Source organism: Neofelis nebulosa, chromosome 1, assembly GCF_028018385.1.
Source record: "Neofelis nebulosa isolate mNeoNeb1 chromosome 1, mNeoNeb1.pri, whole genome shotgun sequence".
Lineage (NCBI taxonomy): Eukaryota > Metazoa > Chordata > Mammalia > Carnivora > Felidae > Neofelis > Neofelis nebulosa.
In genome coordinates this window covers 27,951,269-27,977,110 of record NC_080782.1, presented here as the reverse complement: position 1 = coordinate 27,977,110, position 25,842 = coordinate 27,951,269, and the positions used below count along the sequence as shown (strand labels likewise).

Genomic DNA, 25,842 nt, shown 5'->3' with positions numbered 1-25,842 from the left:
TTTTCAAGGTCCATCTGTATTGTAGCATCTATTGGTACTTCTTTCCTTCCTTAAGGCACCTGGGTGGCTCAGCTGGTTAAGTGTCTGACTCTTGATTTCGACTCAGGTCATGATCCCATGGTTCATGAGTTCGAGCCCCACGTTGGGGCTGTCAGTGCAGAGCCAGCATGGGATTTTCTGTCTCTCTCTCTCTCTCTCTCTCTCTCTCTCTCTCTCTCTCTGCTCCTTTCCTGAAGTGAGCACTCTCTCTCTAAATAAATAAATAAACTTAAAATTCCATTGTATGTATATATCACATTTTCTTTATCTATTTGTTGGTTATGGACATTTGGGTTGTTTCTACTTTTTGATTACTATGAACCATGCTACTAGAACATTCACCTAACAAGTGTTTGTGTGGATACCAGTTTTTAATCCTAGTGGATACATACCTAGGAGTGGAATTGCTGGGCCAGTGGTAACCCTGCTGAACTCTCCGGGGAGCTGCTAAGCTATTTTCTGAAGCCGCGGCACCATTTCACAATCCCAGCAACAACACACAAGGGCTCCAGTTGTTCTACGTTCTAGCCGAGACTTGTTACTGTTTGGCAAATTTTAATTTAAGAGATGAGAATTTAACTGCAACCTAAATTTTCCAGAGAAGAAACATTTAAGTCTTTCTTAATGAACCCTTTGAAGTAGTTATTTCAGTTAATTATCAGCTAAAACTTCCCCTTGGAGGAATATAAAAGAGTGAATGCAAAACAAATTCGGAGTATCCGCTGGCTTTGTCTTTGTGTGGACTTTTACTCATTAAAAAGTGTAGCCTTTCCTTTTAAAGATAAGAGAGGGCATTCAAGAGTCTATACGACAGTGAATCTTCTGAGAGATTTTGTTGACTTGATTCTCTCTTCAGATGGGTCAAGAATTCAGTGGAGGGAAGGGTATGAAAATCTTTTACCCACTCCTCTGATCCCTGGTCCAGTGATAGGGACAGGCGTCACTGCCCAGGGATACAGCAGGGTGGCTCTCCGGATCCCAGTGTAGCCGAAGTGACCGCTCTTCAAGAGCCTACGTCTTGGTGACTCAGAGTACTTGGCGGCCCAGGAGCTCATTAGAAACGCAGGCTCCCAGTTCCCATCCCACGTCCACAGAACCCGAGGCTGTTTTACAAGTTTCCAGCTGAGCCACGTGCACATTCCAACTGGAGATGCGCTGCTCTAAGTGGAGGACAAGTTGCAAAGCTCACACCATCATTTTTACCAAGGTGCCCATTGTTTCAAAGTTCTTTTGAAGACATGATTTCCCTGAGCCTTAAAAACAATCTCGTGGATATGTTCCACAAAAAAGGAATCGATGCTGTTTTAAGTTTCATCATAATAGGAAATGTTTAACTCTGCTTATAAAACTCAGCTGGGCCCGTCCGCAGAGAAATAACTGAAAGGCACAAACAGAACAGCCTGAAGATTTACATAATACTACTTTGATCCCTTTGCTGCTTATTGATATTAGGAATTTCTCTGCTTTTGTCACTTGGAAAGTTCCCAAGGTTTCTGTGCTTAAGAGTTTTGTGGCTCCCAATGTGTCTTTCTCTCTCCCTCGGGCACCCCTGCCTTCCACAATGCATTATGGTTTTTACTCATTACATCCCCCAACCAGCCTGTGGGAGGGTAACTATTATCATCCCCATTTTCCAGAAAAGGAAGGAAACTAAGGCACAGAGAAGTTTAGTAACTTGGCCAAATTCCCAGGACGAACAAGGCGGGGAGGTTGGATTCTAACCGGGGCACTCTGCCTCAGAACTGGCCCTTTATCACCATGCTGAGAAATTCCACTATTTTGTTAAATCACTTGCAAACTGTGAAGCACTATATAACTTACTGGCTGTGCTGCTCTTTAAAAAATAGTGCTTAAACTAAAAAATGGAAGTATTTGGCCAAAAACGCAAATACAGTTTTCTCACTGGGGCAGACTAGGGTTGCTGGTACTCTCCAGTGGCTAGGAAAGGCTGGAATATTTCTCAGGGCTCTTAACCCGAAGGGGATTTGAGTGTTGCTGTTCAGAAGCCTGTGAGTGATGGCCTGGAAAGTTCCTTCTATCTTTGAGAGTAATAACAATTCTTCTGGTTTCTGACTACGAGCTGAAACATATATTTGGAGGAAATACAAACTCACAAGGTTCCTTTTAGAAGACCTTGATTTTTTTCAGCATATTCATTCATAGAGAATTTCTCTCAAACCAAACTGCTGCCCTTCTCTGCTGCCCCAGGTCCCAATCCCAAAAGGGTTGGCAGGATGAGGTCAAGAATGCAACAGGCTGGCCACCTCACCAGACCTCCAATTCCTTCCAATGTCTCTGCAATCAATTTTCACTCCCCAAATCAAGCAAACCACCATGCCTAACAAAGAAATGACCACACACCAAACTCTGGCACTAGCCACACCCAGACTCCCAGAATCCCAGAGTCTTAGAAGGTTCCAGAAGGATGGGCTGATCTACCATCCTCATTTCACAGATGAAGAAACTGAGGCTCAGAGGTTAGGAAAAGTGTAAAAGAGCAGGACTTGAATTCTGACTCTAAGAGCAGTTTGTCCCTAATAAATCCATATCTCCTCCTTTCCTTCTAAACCCCTTTATTTCCCAGAGAGGGGTCACTATGGTCAGTGAGGTTCAGAAATACTTCATGAAAATAACCAGCTGTCCACAATCCCTTGAGAGCTTCAGCATCTCCCAAACACCTAAAATCGCCTATCCTTTAATTGCATTCTTTTGGTAAGACCTATTTCTGGAGGGGGAAAGAAGGATACTAAACCATATTAAAATAAATCAAGGAAACTAAGTATTCGGAATCAGGGTTCCATCCAAAGTCCTTCCAGTGGCCCACCAGGCTTTACGTGAGTATGTCTGGCTTCCATTTTGACCTCACCTGTAGCTCTCTCTCCATTCACTGGGCACATCGGGCATCCTCCTACCTCAAGGCCTTTGCCTTGCTGTTTCCTCCACCAGGACAATAGTTCCAGAAAAGTGCAAGGCTCAACCCCTCATTCTATCCAGGAATCTGCTTCAAAGAAGGGGTCTTCTCAGAAAGGCTTTCCTTTTCCAAGTTTATTCAAAGAGGCCTCTGGTCTCTTGTTTCTCTTTGACACACCTGATGTTATATTAAAGAAGCAGGTGCTGAGGGCACCTGGGTGGCTCAGTCAGTTAAGCATCTGACATTGGCTCAGGTCATGATCTCACGATTCATGAGTTCAAGCCCCGTATCCGGCTCTGTGCTGACAACTCAGAGCCTGGAGCTTGCTTTGGATTCTGTGTCTCCCTCTCTCTCTACCCCTTCCCCACTCATATTCTCTCTCTCTCTCTCTCTCTCTCTCTCTCAAAAATAAATACAACATTCAAAAAAATTAAAAAAAAAAAAAAAAGCAGGTGCCATCTGTCCCAGTTGACCGTACTTTCTATGTTTCTATGAGGCAAGAAACTTGGTCTTCCCTGACGCAATTTTCCTGGCACACAGATGTGATTGTTTTGATAATGCAAATCTGTAGTTTTGAATTTGCTTTTTTACTCTGAAGTCTCTGAGTTGCCTTAAACTAAGGCACACACATAAACCAGCATAACCGTGTTTTTCTCAGATTGTAAGTTCTCAAAACTTATGTTAACAGAAGACTTCATTTTTTTTTTTTTTTTTTTTTTTTTTTTTTTGCTTCCCAACATCACACTGTACAGCCATTCTCAAAGCCTGGTCCCTAGAACAGCAACAGCAGCAGCAGCAGCACCCAGAAGCCTGTTAGAAATACAGATTCTTAGGATCCTGTCCAGACTCTGTGGTGGAGTCAGCAGTAGGTTTTAACAACTCCCTCCCAGCTGATTCTGATACATATTCAATTTTTAGGACATTTGCACAGTAGGAAGAAGTTTGTTGTGCCATACTGGGGTTGGCAGAGTTGAGACCCAAACGAAAGAGTAATGACTGAAATTCATTAGCCTCAGTTTCCTTATCTGGTCCATATGATCAAATGAGGCTTGGGTCACACTACATATTACAGGGGAATAATCCTTAATCCCACAAACTCTGGATTCCCATTTCAGATTGTAAACTGAGGGTTAGGAAGGCAGTACTAATAGCTTCTAGTCATACAAGCCTTGAAAAATGGAATTCCACTCTATCCCAGGGGTCCACTTGATGGGCCCAGAGAGCAAGTCCTGCAGGCGGAGAAGTGCTGTGGCTGTGTGGCTCAGCCGTTTCAGAGGCAGCTACGGCAGGGACTCTGATCACCACTTCTGATAGGAGCTGATTTGGCAGAATGTGTGAGAAGTGAAAGTGCTGGTTGCCTTCTCTTGCTGAATGTTTCAGGTACATGTAATAAAAGGGGACTGGCATAAAGAAAATAAAGAGTGTAAAAATAGGATCCCTGTCCTGTAAGTGCCTACAATGTGCTAATGGAATCCGCAGCGTGGCTTCAGGGACAGAGCTCTCCTAGGGACATGGGGGAGGAAACAATGAGATGAAAGACCACACGCTCAGAGCTAAGAAACCCCGTGACATTTAAGCTGAGCATTGGCTCTCTGGCTTCAGGATTGTTTGGTTTCATAAATGTGGTCTGGAAATAGCACTTGGGCATTATGAAATCTCCATTAGGACAATGATTTGTCTCTTGTATTCATGATAGACCCCCAGACTCTAGAACCTAGAGCCTAGAATGAGGGTGATTTGTACTAATTCCCAAAACTTTCTGATCCACACTTGCCACTCACAGATCACTCCAGGGTGACTGGGAGCATCACATAAGAAAAACCTATGGGAAACGGGCATGGTCTTCACAATGGGCTCAAGAAGGGCATATAGGTGGCTCAGTTGGTTGAGCATCCGACTTCGGCTCAGGTCATGGTCTCGCGGTCTGTGAGTTCGAGCCCCGTGTCGGGCTCTGTGCTGACAGCTTGCAGCCTGGAGCTTGCTTTGGAGTCTGTGTCTCCCTCTCTCTCTGCCCCTCCCCTGCTCATGCTCTGTCTCTCTCTCTCTCTGTCAAAAATAAACATTAAAAAAAAAAAGTTTAAAATGGGTTCAAGAAAGGCATCTGGGTGGCTCAGTCGGTTAAGCGTCTGACTTAGGCTCAGGTGACGATCTCATGGTTCCTGGGTTTGAGCCCTGCATCGGACTCTGTGCTGACAACTCAGAGCCTGGAGTCTGCTTCGGATTCTGTGTCTTCCTCTCTCTCTATGCCTCTCCCCCACTCACACTTGGTCTCTCTAAAAAATAAACATTAAAAAATTTTCTCTACATAAAATAAAATGGGTGAAAGAATGAACTGTTAGTTGAATGAATGGCCCATATAAAAGCCCCTAGCCCAGTGGTGGGGCATTCAATGTTAATACGACTAACAGCAACTCCTTTCTTTTTTTTTTCAAAATTTTTTTTTCAACGTTTTTTTTTTTTTTTTTAATTTTTTTTTTTTTTTTTTTTTTAATTTATTTTTGGGACAGAGAGAGACAGAGCATGAACGGGGGAGGGGCAGAGAGAGAGGGAGACACAGAATCGGAAACAGGCTCCAGGCTCCGAGCCGTCGGCCCAGAGCCCGACACGGGGCTCGAACTCACGGACCGCGAGATCGTGACCTGGCTGAAGTCGGACGCTCAACCGACTGCGCCACCCAGGCGCCCCAAGCAACTCCTTTCTTACCAATTGGGAAGATGGGGCTCTAACTCTGATAGTCTAATTCAGGAATAAGATTAAGTACATAGGTAACCGGACCCATCAAATCCCCAGTGGCTTTAAGAGAGGCAGTAACTAGAGCAAGCTCAGCCACTTTGGAAATCAGGAAAGGCTTCGCAGAAGATACGGCAAACTGGACCTCGAATGGTACCAAAACTCGGCGGATGGGTGATGGTGGTGGAATTTTGGAAGGCATGAATTTCAGGGCCCCAGGTGAGAAAGCAGGAGCGTTTCCAAGGGACAGGCACATGCTACGCGACCCTACATGCCTCAACCCTTAAGCTGCCTGATTGCTGCCAGCCTGAGAGCCTCCAGCTCCAGGTGCTCTTGCTCATGGGGTGAGGATGGGTGGAGGTCATCGCAGGGGTCGAGATCCAGGCCCTTCCGCCCCTGCTCTGCTCTCTGTCACAGAGAACTGCATTTCCCAGGCTCTCCTGACCTCTGCACACGGGGACCCGTCCAGCCAATGGAGGACGTGGCCAGAGAACTGGAGGGAAGGGCACAGCCAGACTTGCTTCGACCCTGAGCAACGATGACCTATTTGAGTGTCTGAAGTCCTTCATTCTCGAAATACTTAACCTAGCTTTGAACAGTTTTAAAATGAAAAATCCTGTGATCCCACCAAAATTTTATCAATATAGCTCTTTTTCTTCTTTTTAAAGATTTTATTTTGAAGCAATCTCTATATCCAATGTGGGGCTTGAACTCACAACCCTGAGATCAAGAGTCGCATGCTCCACTGTCCGAGCCAGCCAGGTGCTCCTATCAATGTAGCTCTTCATTTCCAAATCTATTCTCGTCAATTTGCACTACTGTGGTTTCAAGTCTTTTTTTTTCTTCTAAGTTTATTTTATTTATTGAGAGAGAGAGAGAGAGAATATCCCAAGCAGGCTCCCCACTGTCAGCACAGAGCCCGACCAGGGGCCTGATCTCACAAACCAAACCGTGAGATCATGACCTGAGCCAAAATCAAGAGTCAGATGCTTAACCAACTGAGCCACCCAGGCGCCCCTCGAGTGTTCCTTCTAAAGCACAATTTTTGCAATAAGGTCTGTTAAGCTTTAGCATACAACACTGTTTCTCTTTAAAACCCCTGTGTATTACATTACTTTAAGCCCAAATTTGCCATTTTATTTTGTGCACAGGCCTTATGGATACATATTCGTACATGTGTGTATGCTAGGAGAAAAATCACCTGGGGGCCCTGGGCCTTCCTCAGCCCATGTGGAACCTAGCACTGGGCAAAGCCTGTTGGGAAGTCATGGGCCAAGGAACCTGGAGTGTCACTGCAGTGTGTCTAAAACGGGAGTTCTCAGTTTGGCTGGCCATTCGAATTACCTGAGTGCTTTAAAAAAACGCTTACCCACACTACACCCCCCCCCCAACTATATAGAGGTGTCTGTGGGTGACACCAGCATTTTTCTAAGCTGTCCAGGTGACTGTAACAGGAGTCAAGTTAAGAACCACGGACCGAGTGTCAAGTGGGGTCCTGAACTGAAACCATAATAAGTTCTTGGACAAGGGAAGGAAACAATAACTATGGTGTCCTTGCATTTCTTTTCCATTCATGCTGTGACCAGGACCTATACTGTCTTCCTCGCCCCCCATCCCCACTCTCCTCTCAGTTCACTTTGCAAGGCCATCCCACATCACACCTCAGGCAGGAAGCATTTCTTGGCTACTCCAGTGATTCACCGTCTCCCTTCATCTTGAACCCCTTCCAGTTAGTATTTTGTAAGCTAGCACTTAATTATTCTCCAGTGCTCTCACTGGTCTTTCTGCTAGATGCTATGCATTTTGTAGGCAAAGACCATATTTCCTCCTCCTCCTGGATATGTTTACAAGAGTCTGGAACATTTTTAAATGTTTTATTATTTTTTTAATTTATTTTGAGAGAGAGAGAGAGAGAGAGGGAGAGCGAGCGAGAGAGCAGGAGGGGCTGAGAGAGAGGAAGAGAGAGAGAATCCCAAGCAGGCTCCACAATGTAAGCACAGAGCCTGATGTGGGGCTCGAACTCACAAACCATGAGATCGTGACCTGAGCCAAAGAGTCACACGCTTAACCGACTAAGTCACCCAGTCACCCTCTGGAACATTTCAGATGCAGGGAAGGGAGTGCCTCCCAACTAGCAGATTAATTAAACAAACATCTGGGCACATTTGCAAGGTAGGAACAGAGGTTCTGTCATCTTCAAAAAGCTACATGATGAAAAGCTCAGTGGATATGCAATACAGCAATTATACCTTTTAGTTTATCTGTCTGTCAAATACCAGCAGGTTTTAGGAAAGACACAGGGTGATTTTGCCGGGAAGGAGGCCGCGATTACACATAAAGTATGTAGTAGTTTTAGGTCAACTAATGCGGCGGCCCTACGTGAGATCTGGAGAAAGTGGCCCAGATGGCAGGACTTGATTTCTAAGACCGAATGGCTACATCCCTGCTCTGAGGAAACATGAAAAGAGTGCAACCAGCCAGCAGACAGAGAAGCCCCTTATTGTCCTGATTTGCAGAGTTCAAGGACTACCTCCCTTATTTTATACTTAAACTCCACAGAGTCATCTAAAGATACTTTCACAAGTTTTTGCTTTCAAAACCAAAATGATCAGGTATCTGAAATGTGGGCTATGTATGCAGACTGTGTGTGTGTGTGTGTGTGTGTGTGTGTGTGTGTGTGTGTCCATCTATACACACATGCCTGGGTGGTATTTCTTCAAATACTATAGTCCCAGCAGTGATTTTATTTAGTCTGGTTGTTCCTAAGACAAACATACATAACTTTAATTAAATGCACATCTAAAAGTAGGGGAAAACATCTTGAAACAATTAGACTGTTCCATGGTAAGAGGTTTTAGGGTAATGATATCCTCCCACATCCTTACCTTCACCAGGAAAAGTGAACAGATGGGTCAAGGGAAGCCAAGCCTGACTCCATAAACACAGGCTGTAGCTATAACTCTGTGCCTTGCTCTATTTTGTTCTTTTCTGACCCAAGACAGCACCCTTCTCTTACTTGCTCCTAAATGAATTCCAGTCATTCAATTGCTTTTGCTTTTTTTTTTTTTTTTTTAATCCCTCTTCGATCGGTTTTAGAGGGAGAAAGTTTTCAAAGTTTCTTATCTTTCCCTGATGGAAATATGCCAGAAAGAAACTGAAAGTCTGAAGAATAACCAAACCACCCTTCTGGTTATTGACCTTGGGTTAAGGAAGCTTCTGGAGAATGTCCGCCAAGATGGCTGGCTGCCTTTGCCACTTCATTCTTGGGATTTTCTGAGTCATCTGGTTCTCTAGGTACTGAAGGCTGAGTGTTTATTTAAATTGCACTGGAAGCTGGGAGAAGAGAAATGTCAGGTTGTGACGTTCACCAGGATAGTCCTTTTCTTCTTGAACCCCAACTTAATCCACTCCTAATTAATTTACCCGTGACAGATCATTAACAAAAAGAATGCTTTCTTCATGCTGAAAAGTCACGTCCACAAATGCCGACCGAATGCCTATCTTCTATGCCTGGAACTGTGAGAGAGACCAACACAACAACAACAACAACAATCACGTGAGCCTGGTCTTCAGGGAGCTTACTGTTGTTGTAAGGGATTCAAGTCTTCAGAAAACAAAGTTTTTGTTTCAAGCTGTAGAGACTTTTCTGATGTTGTTCTTATTCTTTCAACATGATAAAATGTATCAAGTTATAAATCAAGATTCCAGTATTTCAAAGAGAAGGAAATTTTTTTTAGATGACTGAGACCATCAGAGAGGAAGCATTCTGGACTGGACACAGAACCCGGGCAAACATGAGAGGAAGTCTGGGAGCCAACACCCCACCACCAGTGGAAGGCAAGGGCAAGAGAACATTCAGTGAAGTAACGGCAGGGCCGGTGAGAGGGCCTTGAAAGCCCAAATCAGGACTCTAGGTGGTCAGGCAATAGGGAAACAGTGTGCATTACTGAACAAAATTACAAAATGAGTTCTTGCAAAAGCTCGCTAGAAAAGGCCTCCAGCCTAATTTGGACAGGGAGGTGTATAACTCAAAGATTAAACCCAAACACGTAGGCAGAGAATGAGACCAAGTACAGTCAAGTACCTAACTTTGCAGTGTGTGACCTGGCCTTACCCTTTAGAGACACTGCAAATCACTCCATACACATCCACAAACACACGCTGGCCCAGCAACGTCCAAGGGGCCAATGGAGCCAAGAGCTTCAGAAGAGGGGACACACGATACCGGCCTGTCATGGACCCAGAACTACTCCTAGGAAATTACCGGTCTGCACGCTACCAAAGTGACGCATGTGGAAAGAACAAGACAGGAAAAGTTTCCACAGCTTGACAAAAATCTCCAAGTGTGAGGGAGATACACATACACTCAGGCAGGAGTGCACAGATTAGACTGATCCAAATCCAGAAGTGCAGACGTCCAGAGGAGACAGGGCAGAAGCCAAGGGAACAACACTGCCTGGAGTTTCTGTTTCCACAGAGTTCTCGGCCTTGCGGGATTCCGTGATACCAAAGGGGCAGGAGGCATGGTTTCAGACCCCATGGTGCCCCCTCGTTCTGAATACTAAGACCACTAGATTTGAATGAAAATATGAAGCCAGATAGACTTAACTCCATGGTGCCTCTGAAAATTAAATTCTTATAGGCTAACACTTAGCAACTTTGATTCTAAGGAATAGTCCAAGCAGAAAAATGAAATGTTACCAGATGGTTATTTATGAAAAATCTCACACTGAAAAAATAAGTATTTCCTCTTCCTTTTTTTTATAGTCCCTCTAACTTTCTCCATAGGGATCACCACAGCAAAACATGGTAGACTTACAAGTTCAAAGGCAAAGGCAGAACTGGTTCTGGAGTCAATACAGGGAGAGCTGTATCATGCGAGTCTTGTCTTTATCAACTGCAAAGTGCAGGTGGTGATTTGTGTGTAACTGCTGTGTGCATTTCCACCATCAGAAGAGAAGACTGAAGTGCTGATCGGAGCTACAGCAAGAATGAACCTTGAAAACTATGCTCAGTGAAAAAAACCACACACAAGGGTTTGATGCCATTACATGAAATACCCAGAAGAGGCAAATTCAGGGAGACAGAAAGCAGATGAGTGTTTGCCAGGGGGAGGTGGCAGGAGGCTGAGGAGGGTCACTGCATACAGAGTGCAAGGTTTCCTTTTGGGATGATGAAAAATTTCCTGGACTAAATGATGAATGGCTGCACAACACTATGAATGTACTTAATGAAATGCATACTTTCAAATGGTTAAAGTGGTACAGTTATGTTGTGTATATTTTCCCACAACAAAAAAGGAGAAATCAACTGCCTGGCCCTCTACCCTACATGTGATAAATGTCTTACTAACAAAAGGTACCAATTTTTAAAAAATATTTATTTATTTTTGAGAGAGAGAGTGAGAGGGAGGAAGGGGTAGGGGAGGGACAGAAAGAGAGAGAATCCCAAGCAAGCTCCATGCTGTCAGCTCAGAGCCCAATGCGGGGCTCGAACTCACAAACCGTGAGATCATGACCTGAGCAGAAATCAAGAGTTGAATGCTTAACCACCACCCAGACGCCCAAAAGACTATGAAGGTGATCACAATTGTGGCTAAGCTGCTAACCTAAATTTTCTGTCTTCTTTTTAGTGAGTACAGTCTTGGACAAGCCTATCAGAAGCCTCTATCCCCCTCTCTCTGGGATGGCTATCACAGTCTGTTTTGTGCAGGCATCTGCAGAGCTGAACTGGGAGCAGTAGAAGCCCAGAAGGCTGTACGGTGGGACAAGCAGTCTACCACCAAAAACCTCAGGACACGTTTAACACCATGACTTCTGTCACTGGGGCTCCGAAAGCACTGACTCCAAATGTGGCATCCTGGGAAAAGGGTAATTAACTCATTGGACAAATATTTTGGGAGTACCTATGTACAAGCTGAGCACTGGGGTAGATGAGCTACAAAGTAACAGTCCCTTTTGTCAAGGAAACTCCAATCGGGAGTGCAAGAGGGTTGAGAACCAAAAATCATAGAACTCTGAGTAAGCAGCTCAGGCAACAAAATATTAGCCAACAACTAAAGCCCGCCAGCTATCTGGAGTCCTCACTACCAAGTCAGAACCTATGGGGATGCAGTCCTGCACCTCACACCTGAGAGACAGGCCTCTACAAAGGTGGAAAGTCAAGCTGAGGCTGCTGACGGTGGGGAGCCCAACCCAGGGCTTTGGCGGAGAGGACAAGCCCAGTTCCTAGAGGACCTGGCCCTAATCTGAGTGAGAACACCTCCCACCTCCCTCTTCCCCTGTGTACCAACTAGCCTGCTCCCCAGATACAGCATAGGTCTGTATGCCATCCTGTGGCTCCTCAAACAATAGAACTGGTGTGTATGCTACGGGATTCAATGGGTGCCAGGGGGATGGTTTCATTGACAAAATTTGCTAAAATGTGATGCTCAATCTCAGGAAAATTTGCCTTTTCTTCTATTTATCCTTCAATCTAGATTCCATCTAGTTTCTAGACGATAGTTCTCTCTGGTTAAACCTACATGGGATACTTTTAAAAATATTGATTCTGGGGCCTCTCCACAAAATGTTTCCAAACATGTGGGGTGGGCGTGGGAACAATATTTTTTTTTTAAGTACCCCAGGTGACGCTAATGCAGGAGTTGCCAGGATTGAGAACTACTCATCCAGGAGAAGGAAAGGGAACTGGGTTTATCAGTACTTACTGTGGGCCACTGCTAACTCTTTACATATGGTATCTAGAGCTACAGGTGCCCCTTGCATAACCTCTTGGGCTTGTTCTGCCCATAAGCATTATAGGCCCTAGGAGCAGCATTCAACCTTGGAGGGACAAGTGAATGGGAACAGGCACCCCAGTTTCCTTACCCCCTTGGGTAGGGTAACTAGTTCTTGCAAGGGGCCAGAGAGCTAATATGTTAGGATTTGTGAGCCACAGACTTTGTCTTAACTATTCCAATCTGCCTTTGCAGTACAGAAGCAGCCACAATGCTAAATAAATGGATTTGATTGCATCCCAATAAAACTTTATTTACAAAGGCAGACTGCGGGCCACAGTTGGCCAACCCCTGCTCTGAGTCTAAGAAGACTCCCAGAGGTTTTCAGCAGGATTGGGTTCCAGCTGCCCACAGCAGTTACCTGTCAATAACACACCATGTAGGTTTCAGTCCTCTTCTGCATGCTCCTGGGATCAGTGGCTATAGAAACTCCCTACACTCAAATCCTTGTCTCAGAACCTGCTTCTGGAGGCACCCAACCCAACTCAGTATCTTGTTTTATATTCATAACTACCCTAGTGGTCAAATATCGTCATCTCCAATTTAAATTGAATACATTAAGATTCAAAGACGACACAATTCGTGGAACCTGGGTGGCTCAGTCGGTCAAGCATCTGACTCTTGATTTTGGCTCAGGTCATGATCTCATACTTCATGAGATCAAGCCCCACATTGGGCTCATTCACAGCGCACGGACCCTGCTTAGAATTCTCTCTCCCTCTCTGCCCCTTCCAAACTCTCTTTCTCTCTCATTCTCTCAAAATAAATCGATTTTAAAAAGAGACTACACAATTCATAAGTGATGAAGTCCAGATTAGAAGTCTATTTAGCTACAAAGTCAATGACCTCTCTACAATATGACGGGAGTAAGAGCAGATACAAATAAACATAAACACACACACACACACACACACACACACACACACACATTAAATATGTAATTTTAATTACGGTGGGCAAGATTACCATAAATGGCAAATCATAATGCAAAATTCACACTACTCATGTCATTACTGATCTACATTAAGGAAAGGGTTTTAAAAGAAGTAATAATATAAATTATAAGGTTTGAGGGTTATGAAAAAAAATACCCTCTCTTAGGCTGCTTCAAATGGAGGATAGAATTCCTTTTCCACCTATCAATGGGTTATAATCCTCATGCTATTTCTTCTCTGGTGTAATCTCCAATGGTACTTGAAAACAAATATAGCCATCCAAGGTAAAGCCCAATGTATAACTTGAAACTTGAGGAAATAGGGACCAAATTAAAATAGCATCTTCCATATTTTGACACGAGGGGTAGGAGGAGTGGGGGAGGACAGTAGTTTCACAAAGTCCCCTTAAACACACTTGTGAAGTTCCCCTGTGGATCCCAGGGCTTCCAGAGAACACTCTGAGAACCCAGAACCGTTACAGTTAGAAACCAATTTTTTAGCTTACGCGGTCTTGCCCTCGCTGTCCTGCTTGGTGGCACTGGCTCCCTTCTTGCCCAGTAGGGAGGCCACCTTCTCCGCGTCTCCATTCTCCACGGCCTGTAGCAGTCGGTCATCATTCTTGTTCCACTCGTTGGTCTGTGGAGCAAAGGGGAGACGCAGAACTAGTGAACAACAGTGGCCGCAGCCATACTGACCAGCAGGACCCCCGTCCTCCCATCACTGAAATCAAAACCTGCCCCCAGATCAGATACCTTCCCCTTCACTGTGGAGACACTCAAGAAGACCGGCTTCCCAAAAGAAAACATCAATAGTTCAATGAAACAGCAGCTGGCCAGCAAACTCTGAAATAAAGTCCCCTCTTTTCACCGACGCTGGGAAAATGAAGCAGCTTAAAAAGACCTCAAGGCCAGTTTACACATTAGCTTGTTTCTAGCTAAACCCTGACAGCTGGCTCCTCAGAATACTGGCCTTTGACCTGGTCCACAGCTCACTGGGCCCGCAGTGTAGACAACCAAACTGGCCAACAGCTCAAGGTTACTTGATGGTTTATTTACACACAATTCTTCATCCGCTTTCACTGCCACCCTTTCTGGCCTGTTCACTGGCCAGATTTTCGAGCTGTATAATGATTTTAAGTAGTTGTCCAGGCTACGGCCTCTACAAAGTCTCATGAGAAACAAAACTTCTTCCTGAGCAAGCTATTAGACAACAAACAGCTTTGACCAAAGCCTCCACCACTGATAAACCCCCAACCTCAACAGAATTAACTCTACAAACCACAGTGACAGGAAAGCTTTCATGTGTATAAAAGCTGGCTTTGACTTTTACAAAGGAAAAGAGAAGATCTCCATATAAGAGCAAATGGGCCTTGAGTATAAGACCGAGAAGTTTCACATGTGAAAAGGCAGCAGTGAGCCATTGAAGGTTTTGGAGCAGAGGAGTGAGAGAATAAAATCAGTGACTGAAGAAGAGTTATGACAGAGAGGTGTATGAGGTATACAAGATTAATGCAGGGACAAAAGATCCCGGGGGGGGGGGCACATCAAAGCCCCTGGGTCACTTTGCAGGCCGGCCTGCCCTCCAGACCTCTCCTATAAACCCACTTTCTGGCCCTTCCTGTTATGGATACCAACACCCTTAAAGAGATTCCTTCTCCCTCCCCCAAACGTTCTACATTCAGCTCTACAGTTTCTCTGCTTCCTGTGGCCTCTGAAGATAAGAACCTCTAGGCATTTCATTTTAAAGGCTTTGCCACACACCATTGCATGGAGGCAGAGAGAGGAGACAGTGGGAATGTAACAGTTAACAAGAGAGAATTTTACAGGACTACACTCATCCAACTCTCGGAGCATGTTCCCAATCTTTCTGTGCTGATGGAACTGGGAAACCCAGTAGGGCTCCACCTTCTGATACAGCAAGGGTAGATCTACAAGATGTCCCAGGTACCTCTCCACCCCAGCGTAGAGGCAGCGCCTGAGAGAAAGCCAAAGGCCATGGAGGGGTAAAGTTGACGTGTACAGGGTTTGGGTACAGAATTTACTTTGAGAGAGGCTCAGGACTGGGCCACTCCCATTTCTCAGGATTCTCTCCTCCCCATGGCCACCACTGAGTGCAAGAACACAGGAATGAGGAGCTAGGTTTAAACAAAAATCAGAAGTCTGTCCGCTAGGCTGCACGAACTAGAATTCCAGAACTCTAGATTGATACTTTCATGCTATAGACCTCAAGTCACCCAAAACCTCTCAGTACCTCAGTTTTTCAAGGTTTTGGACCGATGACCACTGTGATTCCTCCTCTAAAGCTCAAAATATGTAATCTATAAAATGCCCCCCAACCAAACTTTGCTAGAGATTTGTCTTTGCACAAAGGCAAATCAGGTTTCCTACTGCAGAAGAACACAATACACAGTAAATACACTACCCTAAGCACAAGCATTTGGTGGTAGAATGGGAAGCTTTACCTAAGAACAAAATGTAGCCAACACCAAGAAACAGACTTCCTCCAAACAGCATTTTACAAGCCAAAACAAAACAAAAAATTTATAAAGTACATTCAGGACCAATGATTCCCATTTACATGACCCCCAAGGTACATTATTAGTGTTGTCTTTAAATCCTTCCCTAATTTAAACTGACCAAATTAAAACTGGATAGGGAAGATCAAAAGGATATTAAACCCCAGAGGATATGATCGAAAGTATTTAAGCAAAGAAAAGCCACATGAAAGGATTTTCCTTTTCAGTGCCACTAAGAAACTCAACTCTTGGGTAGAGAAAAATCTAGTTGTAGGGGTTCCCTAAAATTAGTTACATGTGGATATTTAGGGAGTTCAATTTCTATAGGACACAGCAAGAAAGATCCCTTCTTCCCCACCCTCTGGAGGACAAGGTCAATGGCACATTGAGGTCTAAAATACTTCTCTTTTATCTAGTTTCCCTTCACTGCAGGCCAGAAGTTACTTTTCTGTTAGAAAAGATAAGGCAAAGAGAACAAGGTTACACACACACACACACACACACAAAGATTTAATAAATAACCTATAACACCATTCAACCTGGATATGCTGCAGACAGGATTCATAGTAAGCAGGAGGAAGGAAACAGATGGGTGCTATATATTGGCCTTAGAGTCTGAGCCAAGAGACCAGTTCAGAACCCATCAGGAAAACAAGGGCACACCTGAAGAAGAAACTGGGGGAGAAAGTAGATCATTGGTCAGAAAATGAGGAAAGAAAGAGAGAGTTTACTCTTAAAATTCTCACACAAGTTATGCTAAGAGTGGAGACAAGAGGTATCCCAATTTGTCCTCTCTCTAAGCCAGGAATCCAGATTCGGAAAACACATTACCCAGACTGCTGGCCAGCCCTCATAAGGAGGGGATGCTAATGTGACAGAGCTCTCTAGTCCTGGGCCAGGCAGCTGGTTATATTTATGGGTAGTTCTGATATGCACAACAGGCTATATACCATGTTTCTTCCAGAAAGCATGGTTTTCAAGGTGCTATCGCTTTCCTCTCCTATACCTGCCCATGGAGATAGTCCCTATATTTTCTCCTATAAAACCATTCTACCCAGCACCACATTCCATGCCAAAGATTCCATGGCCATCTGCAAAATGAAATAGAACAGATGTTTAATACTTTTAATGTCATTGCTCTTGAGAATCTACAAGCAAATTCTTTTCACCCGTCTCTATCCCTCTGCTGAGTGGTACTAAATTGAAACCAAGCATCAAAAGGAATCTTAAAAAGCTACCTTGGCCAATATACCGTCCAACAGTAGGGTTGGTCAGATAAATAGGTTGTGATATTGTGATATAAGAGTTGTAGACTTGGTCCTTGTCCCTGATTTCTATCACTAGAGCTTTTAAAATCCATGAATTTCCAGAGTGATAAGGGTGAAGAGTATCTTTTGTTATTCATAATAAGCTCCCCTACAGGAGTTTATGTTAATGACATCTTCAGGATGCGCGTTGGTTGCCAGGAGAATCAACCATATAAATTAGAGGGTTAGAAATTTCAGCCCCACCCCCTCCTCCACGGAGGGGAGAGGGATTAGAGACTGAGTCAATCACCAATGGCCAATGATCTAATCCATCATTCCTACGAAGTGGAACCTCCATAAAAAGCCCTAAACCACCCTGAAACCATAGGGTTCAGGGAGTTTCCAGGGTGATGAACACAAGGAGGTGCTGGGAAGATGATCCTGGAGAGAGCAGACGCTTTTCACTTACGCACCCACACACACATCCCCTATCTTGCCCTGTGCATTTCTTCCATTTGGCGGTTCCTGATTTGTAATCCTTTGTAATAAACTGGTAATAGTAAGAAACGTACCTTTCTGAGTTCTCTGAGCTGTTCTTGCAAATGATCAAACCTGAGGAGCGGGCTATGGGAACCTCCACCTCCCTGACTATGACTTTATAGCTAATTGGTTAGACGTGCATTTGGCCCAGAAATTTCAGATGGCATCTGAAGTGGGAGCAATTTTGTGGGACTGAGTCCTTAACTGTGGGGTCTGATGCTACCTCCAGACCACTAGTGTCAGAACTGAATTGCATCACCAGACACCTAGTTGGTGCCCAAAGAGTTGGAGAATTGGTTGTGGGTATAAAGAAAACCATTTGGTGTCAGAGGTGTTTTGTGTAAGAAGTAGGGCATATGATAGGTGAAGTGTGAAATTTTACCATAACGACCCAAAGTAATTCACCCATGCTCTGGAATTGGGGAAGACTTCTAGAGACCACCACCCCACCGCCACACAAACAATACCCCACCCCCCTCACCACCTCCCACGGAAATCCCCTCCTCTAAATGGCATTTCCTCCATAGGGCAGCTTCGTGATTAGCTCTGCCTCCACACTGGGCTCCTGGTCCCCTCAGAATGGCATTTTCCACCTACGAGCAGGTTAATCCAACATTTAAAACAATGAATTAGAAAAAAAAAAAAAACAGCGAACATCAGCTGCATCATATTTAATAAAGTTAAATGTTTTATGAAACTTTTGATTATGTATGTGTGTCCTGGGTGGTGATATAAAATAAGTATTTTTCCTGGGGAATCTCAATAAAATACATTGGATGCCACTGCTTTAGAATATTCTGTCATCCCAACCGCCTATGAAAAGGCTTCCTTCTAAAGCCTACTTCAAGCCCTGTAGGCTCATCAACTTTTTCATGGTGACCTCTCTCTGCTTCTCTCCACCATTGTGTCCCAGAGGACCGCCTACTCATCTGACTGAAGCCCACAGTCTAGACTTGATGAAATATTGCGTCCCGGCTTCTGTTCCAGAGCGCGGTGCGTGTTTTGTTTCCTTGTCTTCAGCTCCCTGAAGGCACTGACGACAGCCTTTATTACTCCCCCTGTCGTGCCTAGCAAATGCTGGTTCTGTCGCTCATTTTAGCAGGATTTTCCTCCTCCTGATCAACATAAATCTCTCTTGACTTAGCAAATTTTTTTTTCAATTATAAAACTTTCATTCTTTTGCAAATAACTATTTAATCATGTTTCCATTTTTTTACAGGCTAATAAATCCAACTCCCTTAACTTTCCTACGCCCTTAAATCTTCTAAGGCCAATCTTCTAGTATTTTAATCACGGGTACACTTTCTCTGAATCTCTTTATAACGAAGGAGCCAGGTCTTACCAATTCATTGGCACGAATCCAGTGTCTCCCAGTCATAAGAATCACCTGGGACATGCTAACTGTGCAGATGCCCATGCCTCATCCTGGAGACTCTAATCCCAGTGATCTCTGGCACCCCTGGACTCGGGGTCAAGTGTGCTCTTTGATTCTTATTCCAAGTTTGGAGACAACCAAAACATATGCAAAGGCTACCACAGAAGCATGAAGGGAGGAGGTGAAAGAAGAGAAAAATTCTTGGCTTTTTCTTTGTAGTGCTAGGTATTTTGTTTCCAACAAAAGCTTAATCCATATTATGCTTTCCTGGGGGAGTTGCATGTGTAACTCGTGTATAAGATGAGTACGAGAATGTTAACAAAGGCATTGCTCATAATAGGCAAAAATTAAAACTAATCAAATATCCAATAATAGAAGATAAAGTACAATATAATCAAGCAACGGAATGAACTACAACTGCATGCTACAACACGGATACTAAAAACAATATTGCTGAAAGAACAAGACACAGAAGAATACAATAGCATGCCTGCATGTATATGAAGATGAAAACGGGAAAGATGGATCCATATGGTTTAGGAACGCATGCCTGGATAGTAAAACTATAAAGAAAAGCAAGGACAAGGCTACCCTAAAAGTCAGGAAAGGGTTGGGAGTGAGGATATGCCATCTGAGGAGGGAGAGACACCTGGGAGTACTTTAGGGTCCCATGCTCTAGTTCATGACCTGGTTAGTGGCTCCACAGAGGTTCCCTTGTTGTTAAACGCTACATTCTTGTTTTCTGCACTTTTCTCTATATGTAATTTATTACACACGTACACACAGAGTTTAGAAAGAAGACCTGTGGTTCACTTTCTGGTCAAATCAACTGTGAACCAAGTGCCTCTGGATGGTCTGTGTTCTCACTTGCTATTTCCTCCTGTCTAAAATGAAGGCAGCCAGGTGCCAAAATCTGCTTCTTTAGAAGGCCTCACAAATCCCTTGGAGAATCTGCTAAGGTTATGGACTTTCCCCAGAATAATGCACAAACACACAAGAGCTTGCATACAGTTTCATAGGGGTCTCTGACTTAAACCCCTATTCCTAGTCCATCCATTAAGCTAAGAACTCCTGGTGCAGAAAAAGAGACTGGCTTCAGATTTTAGTGTTTTTGAGTTGAAATTTGAACTCACCACCTCCCACCTAAGTGGTCTTGAGCAGGTTATGGGCATCTGAGACTCCATTTCTTTATCTGTAAAATGGGAGGGATCCCACCTCTTTGCAAAATATCCTGAGAATTAAATATAATGTACATGAAGAGCCTGGAACACAGTAGGCACTCAAAAACTGGTGACTATTATTACTGAATTAGATCTTTCACACTGTCCATTTATGATTCATGCTGTATGAATCTTTTAATATTTACAACTTAGGACTGATGGCCGTTACCCTTTCAGAGGCAGCTAATGCCTTCCTGCAAATTTAAATTTGCAAATTTTCTAGTACAGCCCCTAAAAATAACATTTTAAAGGGCTCTAGAGGAAACATTCACAGACATGAAATTAACTATTTTATTGAACATGGCTCAGTTTTCCAGGAGACTGTTTAAACAGATGCTATTTCAACAGAGCACATTTAAGCCACATTTGCAAGTTCAGGAAGCCATATGTTACGCTCCAGAGACATGTGTAATGTGTCAGCTATGAAGGGCAGCACGTGGGAAAGGCAGACTTTACCTTCAATGTAGGCTCCAAACATTCCTGCTAATTTATCACAAATGGGATTTTCAATGGCTGGCCTGTTAGTTTCCTATTCATCAAATCATTTCCAAATGACACTACTTGCTTAAGAGTTTTCCCTTGAAGCCTGGCCTTTGGAAGGACTTGCCTGCCTCCTGTGAGGGTGGCACACACCATGTCAACCGCATGATGGACGCTGGAGCTTTGGCAATTGACAATGTCTGCTGTTGGCCAGACATGGCATCACCTTCTTTTATTTTGGTTTAATCATTGGGAACTGAAAAACCAGTGGAAACTCAGTGGTCACAGACATCTGGCTAGTAGGCAGGTTTGAGTTTTGGAATATATCAACCCAACCAAAATAATCCAGTGGCAGAGAGCAATCTAGGAAGAGAAAGAGTTTCTTTGACTTTCTTTAGGAAGGACTCTAAAACCCTAATCATCGCCAATTAGCATAGCTCCTGTTGTATGGATCTGCTTCCGCAGCCATCTGGAGGAGTCTATTTGAGAGATTATCTTTGGAAATGCTGCATTTCTTCCTCTAGTTTATGAAGTGCAGACTGTTTTGCCAATATAATCAGTAAGTCTAAGATGAAAGTTACACAAAGTAGACAGTGTTTTCACTAGGAAGTTTTCAGATTAGTACCATCCAGGAAAAAAAAAAAAAAAAAGAGCACACACCTCATATTTTAAGACAGAGGACAAGAAACCATCAAGCTTCAGGCCCAAATGATATTTTCCCGTGTTGACTATACAGAAGAACCTATAGTTGTTACATTCATTCATTCACCCAATGACTATTTATTTGGTGCTTTTTACATAGCTGCCATAGTCTTTCCAGAATTTTCCATACAGTTTATATATAGATTAACAAGAACAGTATGAGAAATATGCCAACAACACAAAACAGGACAGAATGATAAAGTGAGCCACATGGTGAATCAGCACAAAAGAAAGGAGGGTCAACTTTCACCTAGGCAGACAGGGAAGGTTTTTTGACTAGGGAGTGAACTAGACCTTGCGATGAGTAATATTTAGGTTAATGAAGAGAAGACACAACAACTGAAAAATACAAGATATATTTAGTAAACAGGGAGTTAGTCCAAGAGAGGCCTTAGAGTTTATGGAAAACCAAGAAAATTACCAATACATCATGAAATAAACATTGGACCATTTTTTTTTTAATTTTTTTTAATGTTTTATTTATTTTTGAGACAGGGAGAGACAGAGCATGAACAGGGGAGGGTCAGAGAGAGAGGGAGACACAGAATCTGAAACTGGACCAGGCTCTGAGCTGTCAGCACAGAGTCCGACGCGGGGCTCGAACTCACGGACCGCGAGATCATGACCTGAGCCAAAGTCGGCCACTTAACCAACTGAGCCACCCAGGTGCCCCAAACATTGGACCATTTTAACGAGACCAGAAGTTTCATAAAGGGCTTTCCATTAATGTTGCTTCAGACCAATACTTAAGAAGTTCATTTAAAATGAGTTCCCCTCTCCCTACATCTTTATTTCAGATTATTCACATGTGCAGGTTACACGGTCTCTGGCATTCACCCTGACATCCATCACCTTCCCCTTAATGGACTATGTCCGTGATTCCTGAAGTCTTTCCACGTAAACACTAAATTTTGTGTCATGGACATAATACATAATTATTAACACCTCCATCCAGAAACAGGCTGGTCTCGCTGCCCCTCCCACTCCACCAAGATACCCTACTCATTTTTCCCCTTGCCCATTGCTCTCCCTGGCCACCTGGACCAGGTTAGCTCCCCTTGTTAGGCTCTCTCATGCTTCTCGTCCATAGCACTTGACACAATTGTAACTAAATAGTATTTCTGAAGTATTTTTAAAGGTCTGTGGACCTCCCACTGGACTAGGAGTTCCAGGATATGGCCAATGGCCAGCATCTGCCTTGTTCACCACTAAACCCCTGGCCTCTTGCCCACTGTCTGCCAGATGGTAGGGGCTCAATTCAGAGCTGTTCGTTGAACAGCTTTGTTTTCTTCCTACTTCTTGGGAGCCACTGTTGATTAAACCCTTCTCTACTGATGTCTTTGTCTCAATCTACAAATGTACTTAAAGTCTCCATAATCTTACCAAATTCCTTTCTTGGACCAACGTTAAAACATTACGTTTAAAAATCTTGTCACAAGAGGTAAAAGCAGTCTCATGGGGGCAGAGGTAAGTCTGGGAATAGGTCAAACCAACTTTACCCCTCAGGGGGAAAAAATGATTCCAACCAATTCAATGGAATTGAAGCATTCATTTATTTAGTGTCTGAAGTGGGGGAGGGGACAGATACTCTGGGAAGTGTAGGGTTAAAAAGATGGCTATGAAGCCAGCTCAGCCCTTAGGGAGTTATAACTGCTGAGAGCAGAAACACATCCAATAAGTACTTAACATTGTTGCTTGTCAGTGCTAAACCAGTGCAATGAACCAAGACCTATGAAAGCCCAGTGAGGATATGATTACTACGAAAAAATAGCTAACAATGTCCTAGGAATCATACTACATTGTAACTTAATCTTAAACAATAATCCTATGAGATACGCACTATTAGTCCATTTTACAGATGAGGAAACAGGCACAGAGGTTAGGAAATGTGTAAAGTTACTCAATATACAGTACAGTTGGGTTCTCTCAGGAGGAGAAAGCTTAAGCAGTTCAATTTAAAGGAAAATGGAGGAACTTTTCAGGATGGACAAGATTTCAGTGTTGATAGTCTGAGGGAAGCCAAGGAGCCAGCGGAGACAGAATGAAGAAAATAAGGGGTGAGTAGTGGAACTGAAGATTCAGCCAGGCAGAAGGCTGATCTTTGTAAACCAGTCACGTTCTGCTTCTGAGCAGTAAAAGAGGAAGAGGAGGGCACACAGAGATACGGTGGGAGACAGGAAGTCAGTTTGTGTTTTATGCCTTCTGTTTTCTTGGGAAAGGAAGGGTACAGTGCAGGGTCCATGGTGGTCTCAGAAGCTTGAACAATGTTCCCAACAGCTCCAGGGGGAAATGAGAAAGGAAACCCACTTGAAATGAGTAAAGGGGTTTTCAAGCAGTCCCAGAAATCCAGACAAAAGTAGGAATTGTTAACTCCATGTGCAAATCATTTGGTAGTGCTGTGTGATTTTTCACTGGAAGCACTGGGAAGGATGGGAGTAAGGGGTAGTCAGCTTGATGGCTGGAAACCGGAAAGACAGGTAAAGCAGACATTCTGAGATCAAGAGCATGGTAGGTGCCGATGAGCAGGTATTTGAAATGACTGTGGGATCAGGGATAGGAAGGAGGTCTAGGACACAGTCCTATCTATCAGAAGCAGGTTGTTAGAGGGGTCATTTGTATGACTGTTAGAGTGATGACAGAAAGGAAAAACTGAAGCTGTGAACCCAAATCCTGGAGAAATATCAGGAAGCAACCTAGAAGTCCCCAAATGATAGCGGAGAAAATGAGAGGAAAGTGACCCAGCATGGCCAAACAGCAGGGACAGTCAACCAAAAAAAGAGTCATGACATTGGAGAACAAATGGGCCAAGCCTTACAAATGCCTTCTTGTGATTTGCTGTCAACTATGCGCTCTTTCCTTCCAGGTGCCATAAAGAACTGACTCAGGTCACTATACTCACCTACACTGGGTTGGATAGTGCCCTCACAATATTCATGCCCTCCCTGAACTTCAGAATGCAGCCCTGTTTTTAAATAAGGTCTTTGCATGTGTAATCAAGTTAAGATGAGGTCATACTGGGTTAGAGTGGGTCCCAAGTCTGGTGAAAGGCCTCCTTATAAGGAGAGAGAGAGAGATGAAGACACGGAAACAGGACAGAAGGCCATGTGATGACAGAAGCACAAACTGGAGTTTGCTGCCATTAACCAAGGATGATGGGCAACTGCCAGGGGCCAGAAGAGGCAAGGAAGGGTTCTTCTCTAAGCTTCTGGAGGGAGTACAGCCCTGCCGCCACCTTGGTTTTGGACGTCCAGCCTCTAGATCTGTGAGAGAATACATTTCTCATCGTTATTTTAAGCCAGCAAAGAAATTAATAAACTATCCCTGGAGGTAGGTATTGTTATCCTCGTTTAACTGCCAAGGAAACTGAGGTACAGAAAGTAGAAGGATTTCACCCAAAGTGACAAGGCCAGAAAGAAGAAGAGTCAAAATTCAAACCCCAGACCTTCGGGCCCTTTCTACTTCAGTCCTGCCCCTCTCGTCCCTTCCCCCGACCCATGGATGTGCACCACCACTGAGGAAGACCGGGCAGAACACAGAGCACAGCGTGGTGGGCCACATGGGCCAGAGGGCAAAACTGGTGGCACTGACACGAAGAACTCGGGGCTCTAAGTCCCTATTAAATGCAGGAACCACGCCTAAAGCAGACTCATGATTATACACGAAACATACAGTCCTACAAAAGCATTTAAAGCATGATTATTTACTTTTGCAACCATGTTCACAGAACAGTGAACTTCCTTGTACAGTAAGCTCTTTTATAATTTTAATACAGTTTATTATATAACTATATAATTTATATGTGTGTGTGTATGTGTGTGTATTATACACGCGCATAAATGAGATTTGATTTACTGAAAGATATATTCATTGCTTAAAGGGAGGTACATGTGTCACAATGATCATCTCAAGGCCTGAGCAAGGCTTTCCTTGCACAGGGGATGCTTGGAGACATGTGTGGCTAGAATTCAAGCACACACTGTAAGTACTTTTGGCATGTATTTGAGTTTGATAAGCAGACACAATCCCTGAGCTTTGCTCTCTAGCCAAGTGGAACAAGACAGATTCCACATGAAGTATCCAGATGAAATGATTTCATACACAAAGTCTTAAGTCAAATGCTTAGGTGCTCTTTAAGTGTCTAAATGGTCAGAGTAGAGGATCAGGGTGGCCTCTCGCCCTGATCACGCCCAGGCATCATGCCTACCTGGCTGCACATCGGAATCACCCAGGTATGAATGCAAACTTTAAAACTTCCCTATGTGATTCTGTTCAGCCAGAATGATTTCTCCCTTGACGACAATAAAGATCACAAACCAACCTGGTATTAACCAAGCTTGTATCTGCTAAAACGCTAAACAGTTCAGTGAATCAAC

At 43.8% G+C, this 25,842-nt stretch overlaps 1 protein-coding gene across 5 annotated transcripts in view; it reads right to left on the bottom strand.

The window, feature by feature from the left end:
- Positions 1–25,842, bottom strand: part of RAI14 (retinoic acid induced 14) — a 144,752-nt gene that overhangs the window by 44,291 nt on the left and 74,619 nt on the right. For 3 of the 5 annotated variants that reach the window (XM_058716980.1, XM_058716990.1, XM_058717005.1), the window contains one exon: positions 13,896–14,026. In XM_058716980.1, coding sequence (XP_058572963.1) covers positions 13,896–14,026 — 131 coding nt within the window. Of the gene's footprint in view, positions 1–13,895; positions 14,027–14,142; positions 14,309–25,842 lie in introns of those variants that run through there. The other 2 variants (XM_058716975.1, XM_058716995.1) reach the window with 2 other exon arrangements.